The 16,103-nt window shown below is 43.4% G+C and overlaps 1 protein-coding gene across 2 annotated transcripts in view; it reads left to right on the forward strand.

The window, feature by feature from the left end:
- The window catches only part of NCEH1 (neutral cholesterol ester hydrolase 1), a 61,243-nt gene extending 45,548 nt beyond the window's left edge, over window positions 1-15,695 (forward strand). For both annotated transcript variants that reach the window (XM_069975181.1, XM_069975180.1), the window contains exons 4-5: window positions 2,861-3,032; window positions 12,024-15,695. In XM_069975181.1, the coding sequence (XP_069831282.1) occupies window positions 2,861-3,032; window positions 12,024-12,641 (790 nt within the window). In that variant the 3' untranslated portion in view covers window positions 12,642-15,695. The remainder of the gene's footprint in view (window positions 1-2,860; window positions 3,033-12,023) is intronic.
- The last annotated feature ends 408 nt before the right edge of the window (window positions 15,696-16,103 follow it).

Raw genomic sequence — 16,103 nt, forward strand, 5'->3', positions numbered from 1 at the left:
ACCTTGGTGAATGAAGTTGTGTTGGTATTAGAGCCATATGTAATATTTTGTGTGAATTCCCATGAACCTGAAGGACGGCATCCATGCGTTCCCACAATGATTCATACAACTTATTGATGAAGTCATCAGGAATAGCAAAGAATGCCGTCTTCGATGCCTCCCAGAGTTCATCAAGATTCTTTGGTTTTGTCTTCCAATGCAGGGATGATGTCCGGGGTTCAGGGGATGCTGCGGGAATAATGTCCAGGGTTCAGGGGACGCTGCGGGAATAATGTCCGGGGTTCAGGGGACGCTGTGGGAATAATGTCCAGGGTTCAGGGGACGCTGCGGGAATAATGTCCGGGGTTCAGGGGACGCTGCGGGAATAATGTCCGGGGTTCAGGGGACGCTGCGGGAATAATGTCCGGGGTTCAGGGGACGCTGCGGGAATAATGTCCGGGGTTCAGGGGACGCTGCGGGAATAATGTCCGGGGTTCAGGGGACGCTGCGGGAATAATGTCCGGGGTTCAGGGGACGCTGCGGGGATAATGTCCGGGGTTCAGGGGACGCTGCGGGAATAATGTCCGGGGTTCAGGGGACGCTGCGGGAATAATGTCCGGGGTTCAGGGGACGCTGCGGGAATAATGTCCAGGGTTCAGGGGACGCTGCGGGAATAATGTCCGGGGTTCAGGGGACGCTGCGGGAATAATGTCCGGGGTTCAGGGGACGCTGCGGGAATAATGTCCGGGGTTCAGGGGACGCTGCGGGAATAATGTCCGGGGTTCAGGGGACGCTGCGGGAATAATGTCCGGGGTTCAGGGGACGCTGCGGGAATAATGTCCGGGGTTCAGGGGACGCTGCGGGGATAATGTCCGGGGTTCAGGGGACGCTGCGGGGATAATGTCCGGGGTTCAGGGGACGCTGCGGGAATAATGTCCGGGGTTCAGGGGACGCTGCGGGGATAATGTCCTGGGTTCAGGGGACGCTGCGGGGATAATGTCCAGGGTTCAGGGGATGCTGCGGGGATAATGTCAGAGGGTCAGGGGACACGCCGGGGGATGATGTTGGGGGTGGGAGCAGTCAGGGGACATGCTGGGGGATGATGTTGGGGGTGGGAGCAGTCAGGGGACATGCTGGGGGATGATGTTGGGGGTGGCAGCAGTCAGGGAGCGCTGCAGGGATGATGTCCGAGGGTCAGGGGACACGCCAGGGGATGACATCGGAGGTGGCAGCAGTCAGGGGAAGTGGTGGGGGATAATGTCCGGCGGGGGGTATGATGTTGGGGGTCGCAGCAGTTAGGGGACGTGGCAAGGGATGATGTCCAAGGGGGCAGCAGTCAGGGGACGTGGTGAGGGATGATGTACCGGGGCTAGGGGGGGGGGGGGGAGGATTCAGAAGGGAATGGGAGCTACGCGATTTACATTACAAATGGGTCCTGCTCTTGTGTGTGCAGACAGCAGTAACTGGAACTAGGCACACTGATTGGTCAGGCATCCTCCCTCTCCTCAGTCGGCAGGGTTGTAACCGCTAATGCAACCCATTATTGAAGTGACGGATGACACGTGATCTCGACATGGAGGGTGGGGGCCAGGAGAAAGGCGCAGTGTTTGAGTGGACTGTGTTTAGCTCCTTTTTTGCATTCAAAGGGAGTGAAAAAGCACCAAGACCACTCAAAACAATTATAACTCCCTTTGACCAATAGGTAAAGCTATGGGTGGGCTATTGACTGGTACAAAAAAAGATTTGGGGGGAATTACCCCTTTAAAAGGGTTATCCAGCGAAAATCTTTTTCTTTCAAATCGACTGGTTTCAGAAAGTTATATAGATTTGTAATTTACGTCTGTTTAAAATCTTGAATCTTCCCATACTTATCAGCGACTGTATGTCCTGCAGGAAGTGGTGTATTTTTTTCAGTCTGACACAGTGCTCTCTGCTGACGTCTCTGTCCAAGGCAGTAGCAGATCCCCATAGAAAACATCTCCGTCCGAGACAGGAACTGTCCAGAGCAGGAGAGGTCAGCAGAGTGTGCACAGAGAGTGCACAGCAGCACTGTGTCAGGCTGAAAAGAAAACATTTCCTGCAGGACATACAGAAGCTGACAAGTATGGAAAGACTTGAGATTTTTACATAGAGGTAAATTACAAATCTATGTAACTTTCTAAAACCAGTTGATTTGAATAAAAAATATGTTTGTTTTTTTTCCACTGGATAACCCCTTTAAGAGATGCAACAAAATACATAGAGGTTAGGCTATGTTCACATAACATGTTCTGTTTCAATGTATTTTATTAAATTTTTCATTTTTACACAAAGTATAACAAAATACCACCTTAATTGGTTAGTCTGTTACATCCAGTACAGTAACACATAACTTTGCACATAACATGTTCTTGCTACACCTGCAGTATACATCAGCACCATGTCAATAAAAAGGTTGCCAGTGTATACTGCAGCATGTTCCAGATGGGTCTATAGACTTTATTGGACCTATAGAGTCAATTAGTGACTGTTTTTCCATTTTACAAATGTATGCATTCATTGTGCGGAACTCCGTAGTGGAACAGACCACACTGGGCCTAACTAAACTGATGTATACTTCTTTCAAATGGACTGAACACTGTCACTATTTGACTTTGTCAGTCTAATTATATACAGGGCTTGGTTGAGCGTTCTGACAAATATTTTGGATATCTCTTCTTTTAAGTCTAAGAGGTGCTGGATCCATATAAAAGCAATGGTATTATTAATATTCTTCAAGGGATTAATAATCTTTTGCCCATTTGAGGTAAGCATACTTTGGCACATTACAGTGAATACAATGATAATTGTTCTTCATTACACATATTAAGATATACTTCTTTCTGTTATGCTTTCTTTATAGGTACAGGCTAGTACCAAACGTTCATTTTCCAGAGCAAATACATGATGTATATACAGCCACAAAATACTTCTTGCAACCGGAAATTCTCGCCAAGTATTCTGTTGATCCGCAGAGGATTGCACTTTCCGGGGACAGCGCTGGGGGGAACCTGGCAGCTGCAGTCTGTCAGCAGGTAACATACATCTATACTTGTCACTTCACTTCATTTATGTCATGTATGCACACTATTTACACATCTGCTTAAAAATAAGTGATGATCTTTATGTGGACAAGAATAGACAATTCCAGTTGAGATGTGGATTACAGTAAGTGCCGCATTTGTTGCTTTCCCCAGAAAAGGGAATGGGCTGATGAGTTACAGCATTGCATTGCCTTAATAATCTCAGTTTGGATTGTGCTACCGAAAGCTGCTTTAGGTATAAAGATTTCCCCTAATCCCTTCAGCATTATTTTTCCCTTTTTAATTCATTGGAAAAGTGGCATAGAGTTAAAAGTTATTCAGACAGGAGGTTTTTGGTTTTTTTTTTTGCTGCTAATGCATTTATCCCGCTGAGGATTATCTAGACTTGATGCAATGGTACATGCCTCTAAGCTGTGAGCAGTAGATCTGTAATGTGTTTTTATTCACTAAACACAAAGGTATGGAAAATTTAGTGTATTTGAAAGGCCTCAAACATTTCTGTATTTAGGATCCATATTACACTAACTCCAGAGAGAGAGAGAGAGAGAAAGAGAGAGAGAGCTCTACCATAGAGGGGGAAAAAACTATTGATAGCCTATGCAGTGATAGTTCGATAGTTCATCAGCAGGGTGCTTACACCTAGCACCCTGACAATAGGCGCCTGCAGTGCACTGAGAATTGGGCTGGAAGCAGTTGGCTCTGTACTAGTGTAGCAGCTAGAAGTAGTGTTTATCTAGACCAGCGCTTCTCAAACTTTTTCTACTGGAGCCTCACCCAACAGACCAAGGCAATGCCTGGGCCTCACCAGACTGACCAAGAGGGTGCCTGGGCCTCACTATCTGTGGTGAAAGTCCTTTTAAAATCTGAAAATAATGCTAGGACTAGCTTTCATACATCTCCCAAGCTTTATATACTAAGCAAGTATGAAATAAATCAATATTCAATGATCAATGTTGCTAAAATGGAGATTTTTGCAAACAGCAAAAGGACTGTGCAGATCATAATTACTTTTGTGAAAACTGGCTCCTCAGCTGGGCCTCACCAACAACTAGGGGGCGCCTCACAGTTTGAGAAGCACTGATCTAGACAACCTCTTTAAGACTGGTGAGGTGGAGAGAAGCCACCTTTAACACCCTAATGACTTGTGTGGTTCAGGCAGCATAAAGATGATGACAGGTTTCATTTAAAGTGTTACTATTAGAGACAAACGCAACTAAAGCACACTTGAGTCTGATTGTATCCATGTACTCTATGGAGAGAAAAATAGACATGGCAGCACATCCACAATACTTATGACTGACCATCTGCTTCTCAGCACAATTTTCTACTAACATAAGGAGTAAGTTACATTTCGATCAACGTGCATAACCCAACGCATGGCTTATTGCTGTATCCATATTTTCAGGACCCCAAAGGCGGCATCCAACTTCTGCAGCCGCCAATAATCAAATGCAGCATGCTTGGACTCAAGCATGATCGAATTGCTGTAATCTCTGGTTACTATCATTATTAAATTCCCAAGTAAATATGAGCTATGTTTTGTCCCACCCAAGTGTTTATCGAGCATGCTTGATAAAGACCTGGATGGTTGAGCTGGATGAGCTCTATGGGGTGCTTGGTACCCTGTTCTTCCTTCCCAGCAGTCAGCAGTAACATGAAGTTGTATGGAATGGTAATCAAGCATGTGTGATACTGCTCCATACTACTTAGTAGGAGAAATGGAAATTTCACTGTAAGAGCAATTATCAATTTAACTTGTGCCAAAAAATATACAGGTATGACATGGTAAACTTGACCTTCTATTCGTAGCCATAAAAAAAATATTGTGTCATGTAACATTTTAAGCATTTACTACAGATGCATTTATGGTGGCACAGCATGGAAGCTAAAGTTAAAAACAAATGAAACAAAAATGCAACAATATATGAATTTATAAAATATATATATATATAATGTGTGTGTGTGTGTGTGTGTGTGTGTGTGTATATGTATATATATATATATATATATATATATATATATATATATATATATATATATATATATATATAAATAGAGGTTTATACATGTTCATAAGTTTAGAGCAGCCATTCCATTACAGGCCACTAAGTGGCACTGTTGGTACTTAGTGTCTTGGTACATTTTAAAGCATATTGTGCTCATAGCTCTAGGACTTTAGTATAACAGTATATTAGTTAAATCAAAATATCCTATTATGAAGTATATGTCTTCACAGCTATACAAACTTTGTGTTTTTTTTCCTTTTAGGTTACCATTGCTAAAACATATTTTTAACCTACATTTCTCCTGGCATGTCTGTTTTAGTAAACTTTAGCAATTTTTTGGAACTCTCCATTGTGTCATTCCTGTTACTCCTCCTGTAGTTGAATGAATAAATTGACAAGTTGGATTGACCATTCCCCCCTGTTAAAAGTAGGACTAATTTGAGAAATGACATAGTGCAGAGTTAGAGCTGGTTGATTTAATTCAATTAATTCGCCCAGAATTTCAGAATCAATTTTATTTTTTGTGAAAATCGTAAATTCAATTTACAAAAAAAAACATTATGCACTCTGCACTGCCCTGAGCAACCTGCAGTCCAATAAGAGAGTCTGTGTCACAGCACAACCTTCCACAGCATTTGTACAGTATAGGCATAGATGAAGGGTGTGGTAGTACAGGAACAGATGAGGGGTGCAGTAGTAGGTAAAGATGAGGGGGTGTTGTACTACAAGAAAAGATGAGGGGTGTAGTAGTAGTACAGGTATAGATAAGGGATGTAGTAGTAGCACAGGAACAGATGAGGGGTTTAGTAGTACAGGTAAAGATGAGGGTGGTGGTGGTGGTAGTAGTAGTAGTTGTACAGGCTGTACTTCTACCACCACCACACTCATCTTTACTTGTACTACTATTACACTCATCATCTATACCTGTACTACCACACCCCTCATCTATACCTGTTCTACTACACCCATCATCTATACCTGTACTAATACTACATCCCTCATCTTTACCTGTACTACTACTCCACCGCTTATCTATACCTGTACTACCACACCCCTAATCTTAACCTGTACTACACCCCTTATCCACTACTACATCCTTTATCCACTATACCTCCACTGGTACACCCTACCTAGATGGAGGCATAAAGAAGACCTCCTATACTATAGGGGGGCACAGTGTGTCACATATTTGGCAAAACTACTTATATGGGGTGCAGAGGGGGCTTGTCTACTACATGGGGGCACATAGGGAGAACTGTTACAGTTGGAAGCAATACATGTGCTGTCTCAAACACCATTAACCCCTTAACGACATCTGGAATAAGTATACGCCCCCGCAGGGTGGGCTTTAACGCAAACGGGCGTATACTTACGCCCGATGTTTCCCCGATCGCTGTGTGTTCACACACAGCGGTCGGGGGAAGATGGCCTGCTATAATGTATAGCAGGCCATCTCTGCTCGCCGCCACGGGGGGTGATTAACCCCTCCCGTGCCGACGATCGCTGCTATAGGCTGATCAATACAGATCAGCCGATAGCAGCTGAATACCGGAAAGCAATGGCGATTGGTGCTGTCCGAGATAGCACCAATCGCCTTAAGTGTCCCCAAGAAAGATGGAGCTGATGCCACCCCCACGATCGCCGTGATAGGCCGGCCAGTACCGGGCCGGCCCATCACGGCGATCATACTGTAAAAAAACAGTTTTGCTAGGTAGCTGAGGGGTGCAGAACAGGTGTGTGTGGTGCAGGTGTACCATACTCACCTGATCTGGGCGTACGGAGCGACGATCTGCGGTCCGCGCTGTCCTCGCGTCTTCGTCAGGTCACTTCCGGGTTCGGTCGTCCAGCGTCAGAAATCTTTTGAAACACTCGGGTCCTCTGGTTCGGCGGGCCTCGGCAATCTCCGGCAGCGTCGCTCTACTGCCCACTAGCGACTGATCAGTGAATATCATCCACTGATCAGTTGCTTTGGATTACAAAGATTTTTTTTTTTTTTCCAATTTTTTTCCAATTTTTTTTTCTTTTTTTGCGCCCTGAGTGCTGATCAGCTTCGCACGTATATCCTACTGCCACTGGCTGCTCATAAGTGCGGCATTTATCAGCAGCTCCTTTCTTGGCGTAGGGATATTTTTTCTTACTGTCAAAAAAACACGTAAAAAAAACACTACACTACACCACACTACATGAAATAGTTTTACACTACACCAGAACACATTTACATACCCCATATACCAATCCCCGTATAAAGATGGCCCCCAGGGTGTTTTCGGTGTCGGACGCATACGCTATTATTGCCTCCGACACCGAAACAGCCAGTGAGGATGAATGGGGGGATCCTTCTTTCCTCCATTCATCCTCATCATCCAGTGACGTGTCTGGGGGTAGCCTAGCGTACGCTGCCAGACATGTCTTTTCCGTCAGTACCGTCCCAATAAAAGATGACGGTATGGCGTGAAATTCTACAAACTCTGTGAGAGTACCTCAGGGTACTCTTACAGATTTAGGGTACGTGCACACTGCGGAATGGCGAAGGATAACCCTTTGTGCATTCCACAGCTGGCACCCGCCGGCGGACTGATGTGGGCGCGCGTCTCCACCCGTGTCATAGACTCCATTCTATGCACGGGCGGATTCCGTTGTCCGTCCAAAGAATGAACACATTCATTCTTTGGACAGAGGGCAGAATCCGCCCGTGCATAGAATGGAGTGTGACACGAGAGGAGACGGGCGCCTCCATCATTCTGCCGGTGGGTGCCAGTTGCGGAATGCACAAAGGGTTATTCTTCGCCATTCCGCAGTGTGCACGTACCCTTAGAGTGTATGAAGGAAGGGACAGCCGAATCCAGCCCCCAGATGTCCCTCCCCATCCTCGGAGTTAGTGGGAAGATTGTTTAGGAACTGATCTTCCCACTGCTGGATAAAGGTTACCACCTGTACGGGGATAACTTTTATACCAGCACCCCCTCTTCCGGTCCCTCGCTGCCCGAGCTACTGTAGCTTGCGGCACGATCCGAAAATATCAGAAGCAGTAATAAAGTCCTAATATTTTGCAGCCATGGAGCGGACCCAGCGCTTCTGCATATGAAGGACCCCGTATCGCACCAGGGCAACATTTTCCAGGTGACGTCCCCCACACTGGAGAACGGGAGACCCCAGAAGAAGTGCAGAGTGTGGCGTAACAGGGGGATCAGGAAGGACACCATTTTCCAGTGTGACACCTGTCCTGATCACCCCGGCCTCTGCATACTGGATCGCTTCAGGGCGTACCACACGTCATTGGAGTTCTACATTTTCTAAATTCTGTCCCTTATTCCTATTTCAGAGGTCTTATTGATCCAGGGATTATTCTGATTGCAATTATGGAGTCGGGAAGGAATTTTTCCCCTGTGATGAGGCTACTGTCGTCTGCCTCACAAGGGTTTTTTGCCTTCCTCTGGATCAACACAGGTTGAATTTGTTGGACACCTGTCATTTTCAACCTTATAAACTAATAATTAGCCTAATACCCCCAAATAAATTAGAATGGTCCCTTTTCCCCAGCTAAATAGATATGGCCGCCATTCCCATTAGAGGATGCCATGATGCAATTACAAAGCCTCTGTGCTGCCAGGGCAGTAGAAACCCCCCACAAGTGACCCCATTCTGGAAACTACACCCCATAAGGAATCCAACAAGGGGGGCAGCGGGTATAGGGCCCCCTGGTGACGGGCACATTTGTGCCGTGAAAATGAAAAAAAATTATTATTTTCACGGCACATGTTCCACATATGTGCCAGTCACCAGTGGGGTTCATATGCTCACTGTACCCCTTGTTGGATTCCTTATGGGGTGTAATTTCCAGAATGGGGTCACTTGTGGGGGGTTTCTACTGTCCTGGCCGCACAGGAGCTTTTTAATTGCGACATGGCCTCCATCCTCCATTCCAGCCTCTAAATGGCGCTCTGTCCCTTTGGTGGCTTGCCCTGTGCCCATATGGCACATTATGTCCACATGTGGGGTATTTTCGTACTCAGGGGAAATTACCCTACACATTTTGTGTTCACTTTCTTTTTTAACCCCTTGTGGAAAAGGAAAAAAATCAAGGCTAGACCAACATTTAGTGTAAAAAAAATGTTTAAGTTTTACACTAAATCATTGATCTTGTCTTGATTTTTTCATTTTCACAAGGGGTTAAAAGATAAAAAAAAACACTAAATGTGTAGAGCAATTTCCCCTGAGTACGGAAATACCCCAGATGTGGACATAAAGTGCCATGCGGGTGCAGGGTAAGCCTCCAAAGGGAAGGAGCACCATTTGGTTTTTGGAGGCTGGATTTGGCTTGAATGGATTTCGAGGGGCCATGTTGCATTTAAAAGGCCCCTGTGTTGCCAAGACAGTTGAACCCCCCCCCCCCCCCCCCCCACAAGTGACCCCATTATAAAACCTACACCCCTCAGGGAATGTAACAAGGGGTGTAGTGAGCATATGGACCCCACTGGTGACGGGCACAAATGTGGAACAATATGGCGTGAAAATGAAATATTAAATTTTTTACACTATAATGTTGGTTTAGCCTCAAATTTTTCATTTTCACAAGAGGTTAAAAGAGAAAAAAACAAACAAAATGTGTAGAGCAATTCCCCCTGAGTCTGTAAATACCCCACATGTGGACATAAAGCGCCATGTGGGCGCAGGGCAAGCCTCCAAAGGGAAGGAGCGCCATTTGGATTTTGGAGGCTGGATGTGGCCAGAATGGATGATGGAACGCCATGTCGCATTTACAGAGCCCTTGTGCTGCCAAAACACTGGAAACCCCCCACAAGTGACCCCATTCTGGAAACTACACCCCTCAAGGAATCTAACATGGGGTGCAGTGAGGATATGGACCCCTTGATGACGGGCAAAGTGAAAAAATAAAAATTTTCCCTTTCACGTCACATTGTTCCACATTTGTGCCCGTCACCAGTGGGGTCCTTATGCTCACTGCACCCCTTGTTAGATTACGTGAGGGGTGTAGTTTCCAGAATGGGGTCACTTGTGGGGGGTTTCCAGTGTTTTGGCAGAACGAGGGCTCTGTAAATGCGACATGACCCTTGAAATCCATTCCAGTAAAATCCAGCTTGCAAAGGTCAATTGGCGTTCCTTCCCTTTGGAGACTCGTCCTGCGCCCGCTTGGCACTTTATATCCACATGTGGGGTATTTCCGTACTCTGGAGAAACTGCGCTACATGTTTTGGTGTTTTTTTGTTTTTTTTTCTTTTATCCCCTTGTAAAAATGAAGGCTAGAACAACATTTTAGTGTAAAAAATTGAATTTTTCCTTTTTTACACCACATTGTTCTGAAAATCTGTGAAGCACCTGTGGGGTCCAAATGCTCACCGCACCCCTTGTTACATTCCTTGAGGGGTGCAGTTTTCTAAATGGTGTCACTTTAGGGGTGTTTTTTAGGTTTTGGCACCCCAGAGCCTCTGCCAACCGGAAGTGGTACGGTCAAAAATCACCAAATATAACGGAGGCGTTTAAATTCACCAGGCACTCCCTTATATCTGAGGCTTGTGGTTGCGTCAAATAGCGCAATAAGGCCACATATGGGGTATTTCTATTAACTGCAGAAACGGGGCAGTCAATATTGGGGTGCATTTCTCTGCTAATAGGTTTATCATTATGAAAGATATTGGATTACAATAAAATCTCTGCACAGAAAATAAAAATTTTCAAATTTCTTACACACTTAGCTTTTATTTCTGTGACTCCCCTAAAGGGTTAAAAAACTTTCTGGATGTGCTTTTGCGGAGTTTGGGGGGGTGCAGTTTCTGAAATGGGGTGCTTTGTGGGGCTTTCTAACATACAGTCCCCTCAAATACAATTTGAACCTTAACAGGTCCCTAAAAATATCTGATTTTGAAATTTTACTGAAAATTTGGAAAATTGCTGTTAATGTTTTAAGCTTCCTATTGTCTAAAAAAATGAAATATAGTTTAATAAAAGCCGCCAACATAAAGTAGACATGTTGCTAATGCTATTTAATATATAATTTGTGGCATAACCATTTTCTGTATAAGCATTTTTTCACAATTTTTCACGTTATTTTGGTGTTTTTCATAAAGATTCGTTATGAGTATCGACTCCATTTTACCAGAAATGTAAAGTACCATATGTCACGAGAAAACAATCTCAGAATCGGCCGGATAGGTAAAAGCATGCCGAAGTTATTAATGACTAAAGTGACACAGGTCATATTCATAAAATTTGTCTCTGTCCTTAAGGCCATTTCAGGCTCTGTCCTTAAGGGGTTAAAATAGTATTTGCATATGTTGCTGCATAGAGAAAAAGGTTCTGTTTATTTTGCAAAAAAAGGAGAAAAATCAAGATTGAAATTGGAAATCGTCGAAAAATCTTTTTTAAAAATAAGATTGAATTTTTTGGCCATATAGCCCAGCCCTATGCAGAGTTATAATTCTCATAATGCTATCTCCTGGAGTATATGAGTATTTACTAAACAGCTGACATGTAATTTTGCCCTTCTTTCTGTTTAGACCCCCATGGGTTCTTGCTCTGATGAAACATACTGACAGTATTTCTAATGATTCAAACTGATTTGCCGCTAGAACCATATTTTTTGTTATCGTGAGTTGTATGAGCATTGTTAGTGTCACTGTCACTTGGACATGTCATACAGACTTATCAGATGTTTTGGTTAGTTGGAGTATGGGTGTTCAGACCTCTTAGCACTTCGCTCTACCTTACTGCTCTCCCTGTCTCACTGCAGGAGACAGATTGTATAGTAAGCTTATCCCCTGTAGCAAAAGGAAGAGAGAAGTGCATAGCCAAACTCTTCTCCCAGCTTCTTTTAGTAATTGGTGAGGGTCTATGCACACAGAACTCTAGATATGGCCAAAGTTTTTAAAGTGACAATGACCTATTAAACGAGCTCTGGGTTATCGATACCATGTGATACGTATGTTAATTTTTTTTTCTTTCTTTCCTTCCCATATAGCTTACACAAGATGATGATATGACAACCAAAGTCAAACTGCAAGCTTTGATTTATCCAGTGCTCCAGATGTTAGATTTTAATACCCCCTCCTACCAGCAAAATATGAACATGCCAATACTTAATCGCTTTGTCATGATTGAGTTCTGGCTAGACTACATCAATAGCAGCTACTCTTTTGCCCATGCCATGCTGGTTAATAATCACACATCTTTAGATGTGACTGAAGCAGTTTCACTCCGACAACTCTTAAACTGGAGTTCACTGTTGCCGTCATCCTTCAAAAAGAACTACAAGCCTCTGCTACAGAGTATAGGGAGCCCCAGTATTGCTCAGGAGGTACCTGCTTTATTTGACCCCCGGGCATCTCCATTGATTGCACACAAGGAGATCCTTAGGAAGCTTCCAAAGACCTACGTCTTAACCTGTGAACACGATGTGTTGAGGGATGACGGGACCATGTATGTGAAGCGGCTGGAGGAAGCCGGCGTGGACGTCACTCATGACCATTATGAGGATGGTTTTCATGGCTGCATGCTCTTTGCCACCTGGCCAATGTATTTTTCAGCTGGTGCCAGAACAAGAGATGGCTATATCAAATGGCTTAGAGAGAATCTATAATAAATTTATATCTAAAGACTATGTAGACAGCTTTAAAAATTTAAGATTTTATATTAGACTTTTCTTTTAGTTCTAATGGGCCTTTCTCCTTTACAATTAAAAGGGACAAAGCTATTCTGTATTTATAGAAAGTATGTCCATGTATTTGGATATACCAAAGCAGAACTGGAATTTTCTGGTAATACCCTTTTAGTCTGATACATCTTTCTCCAGTGTTACTTGAACTTGTAAAGGTCAGTCTTAGGCTGTGTTCACACACAGTTTCATTGCAGAACTGCAGCATCTTGACAGAAATGATGCAGTACTGCAATTAAATGATGGAATACTGCAGAGAAACTGCAATGTCTGAACACAGCCATAGGGCCCTTTCTCAGCTGTGTGGGTGTTACCTAGATTGAGTAGTTGCAGACTATGGAGCCAGTGTTAGGTGCTGTTCACACCGTCAGTGTTTTGCATACACCTTTCCCCACACATACTCTGTAATACACTTTATATCAGATATAGTATAGCTCCCTCTAGAAGTTGTTTTATTACTGCTTCTAGGAGGATATATATTATGTTATGTTAAAGGTACTGAGTGCAATGGGCACAGTTTCATATCCCACACTGGATTATGAACCAAAATATTCACACACGTGTGAATCAGGCTTTAGAGTAGTAGTAGGGGGGGGCTGTGTAAGATTGCAGGTAGAATACTATAGATATTGCTCATGTTGTACATGAAGTGTCAGATTGATATTCTTTCTGCTGTATAAGTGTAAGTGAGGATACAAGCCCCCAGCTCTCCTTGCTTCTGCCAAAAGCACCATGGAAAGATATGTTAGGAATCTTAGTTAATCGCTTGGTTTGTATTTTACATTCTGCTGTCTTTTCACCCGTATCAATCTAGACCGCAGAGCTAACCCCTCCTGTAATGATTTTGCTTAAAAACATTGCAGATACTTTGCACTAACCTCTATTGAACCTCATTGTTTAAAAGTGAAAGGAAACGCCTATGTCACTGGCCCTCATCCAGGGGCTTGTGTACAGTCTCCTTGTCACGCTTCAGAGGTTTTACATTTGTATGTCCTATGTGCAATTGTTGTTAAAGCTATATTCAATTATTGTTACCTCCAGCAAAGAAAATCAATGCAATTCTGTGTTATGTGACAGTGTTGGTAGAAACACTGTGTAGTATTATAGGGCGCTACGTGGGTTTATATTGTCTTGATTTGTGGTGTACAGCTGCATTATATTATCATCAGGTCCAAAGGGATCTGCAGAAATGTGTTCTTTTCTAATTAATGGGCTTTGTTTGGCTTTTTCCTCACTGAATGTGAATGTTAATTTTTTACTGGTAGTGAAAACAGAAGTAGACCAGATCGACGCACAATAAGCAATATAATGCATGGTGGCTTCTTAGCATGCAAACTTATGATCCAGATTGGAACTTATTAGGGCATACAAAACTGTACAGTGCAGTACAGAAGAAGCTGTGACAGATTTGGCCCATCTTTGTATTACATGACCGCTTGGAAATTTTCATAGTGAGGAAAACCACTGTGTGTAGCCTACAGGCAATTTCCCAGTTTGGTGCATAATAGTAAACCATAAGCTGTAGGGAGCATTATGCCTGGAAAGATATAAAGTATATTAGAAAGTTGCAAATTTTTTTATTAGACAATGCAGATTTAAATACACCAGCTTGGAGAGTGTCTTTCATCTCCAACCTGTGTCCTTCCTAGCTTTTCTAAAACTACAACTCTCACTGGCTGTTCAGGCATGCTGGTAGTAGTAGTTTTGCTACAACGTAAGAGCCACATCTCAAACTATGGTTCTAGGGAGTTTTGGTATGTTGTGTTCCTTTAATATTTTCTTTGTATATAACTTTCATATATGTGCAGTGTTTCGCATTGTTCTTTTCTTTTTGTTATACCAAGGCTAGAACTTTAATAATTTTCCTTTTACATCTCCTTTGTTTTAACATTCACTGCTTTATATGCAAAACCATTGGAAGTGAGTGTGTTTTAAAAAGGATGTACCATCAGGTACATCCTCTTTAATCTGACCCAGGGATAGAACGGCGCCGTCACAGGGAAGCCGGTGCGGCCCGCCCCCAGTGGGAGGGAATTCCCTCGCCTCTATGACGCGACTTCATTAGGATCAAAGGAGCCGCATCATAGAGGGGCGGGGGTTTCTTCCCACTGGGGGCCGTCCGGCCCGCCTCCTGTGCTTCAGCTCTGGCCTGGGACCGTGGATAGAACGGCGCCGTACATAGGAACCGGGCCGTGGTTAAAAAAACGGACCGCGTCACCCGTGACGGCGCCGTTCTATCTTTTAGCAATGGTGTATGTGCGTGAGCTTTTATTGGAAAAGCTCCCTTGGAATTAGATTTACCTGTTGCTGCCATGTTATTGAAACCTGTCCCATTTATAAAGGAAATGATTCAGGTAAAAACATTGTATAGCTACGTTTACATACAGTATTTTGCAACCAAAACCAGAAGTAGATTGAAAATGCCGCTCCCGCTAATTAAGACCGTCTAACAGTCTCATGCAGCCTTCCCTGGGGTCTAGTGGCGGGATCCCACCCCCACCCCCCTACGCGCGCGATGCGATCGCGGAGGGGGGAACCCCTCCCCTAATAAGTATGAATCACCCCCCTTTTCCCATTTTATAAACAAAAATAAATAAACATGTTTGATATCGCCACATGCGTAATCGCGCAAACTATTAATTTATCACATTCCTGATCTCGCATGGTAAACGGCGTAAGCGCAAAGACCCACCAAAGTGCAAAAATTGTGCATTTTTGGTCGCATCAAATCCAGACAAATTGTAATAAGTGATCAAAAAGTCGCATGTACGCAATCAAGGTACTGATAGAAATAACACATCATGGTGCAAAAAGTGACACCTCACACAGCCCCATAGACCAAAGGATAAACGCATTATAAGCATGGTAATAAAGCGATTTTAAGGAACGTGTTTTTTTCTGTAAAAGGTTTTATTTTTTTAAAAGCCATCAAATAATATAAAAGTTATGCACGTTGCATATCGTTTTAAAGGAGAAGTCCGGCCAAATTGTTTTTTATATATATATATATATATATATATATATATATATATATATATATATATATGTTATTACTGATGGAAAGTTTATACAATTTTCTAATGTACGTTAATTATGGGAAATGCTCATATACTGCTATTTCCCTTAATTTAGTGTATCAGGAAGTGTTAGCATTCTCTCAGAAGCAGTGACATCACGACGAATGGTGTAACTCCTATGGAGTGTCCAGCAGGGGGCGCACTATATATAGAAGTCAATGAGTACCATTGACTTCTATATATAGTGCGCCCCTGCTGGACACTCCATTGGAATTACAATGGATGTGTATGTAAATGTAATATACAGTGTTTTTGATTGAATACATTTATGGAATACTTTGGGGAGCAAGTGTCCTTGCTCCCCAAAGTA

Source organism: Dendropsophus ebraccatus, chromosome 6, assembly GCF_027789765.1.
Source record: "Dendropsophus ebraccatus isolate aDenEbr1 chromosome 6, aDenEbr1.pat, whole genome shotgun sequence".
Taxonomy (NCBI): domain Eukaryota; kingdom Metazoa; phylum Chordata; class Amphibia; order Anura; family Hylidae; genus Dendropsophus; species Dendropsophus ebraccatus.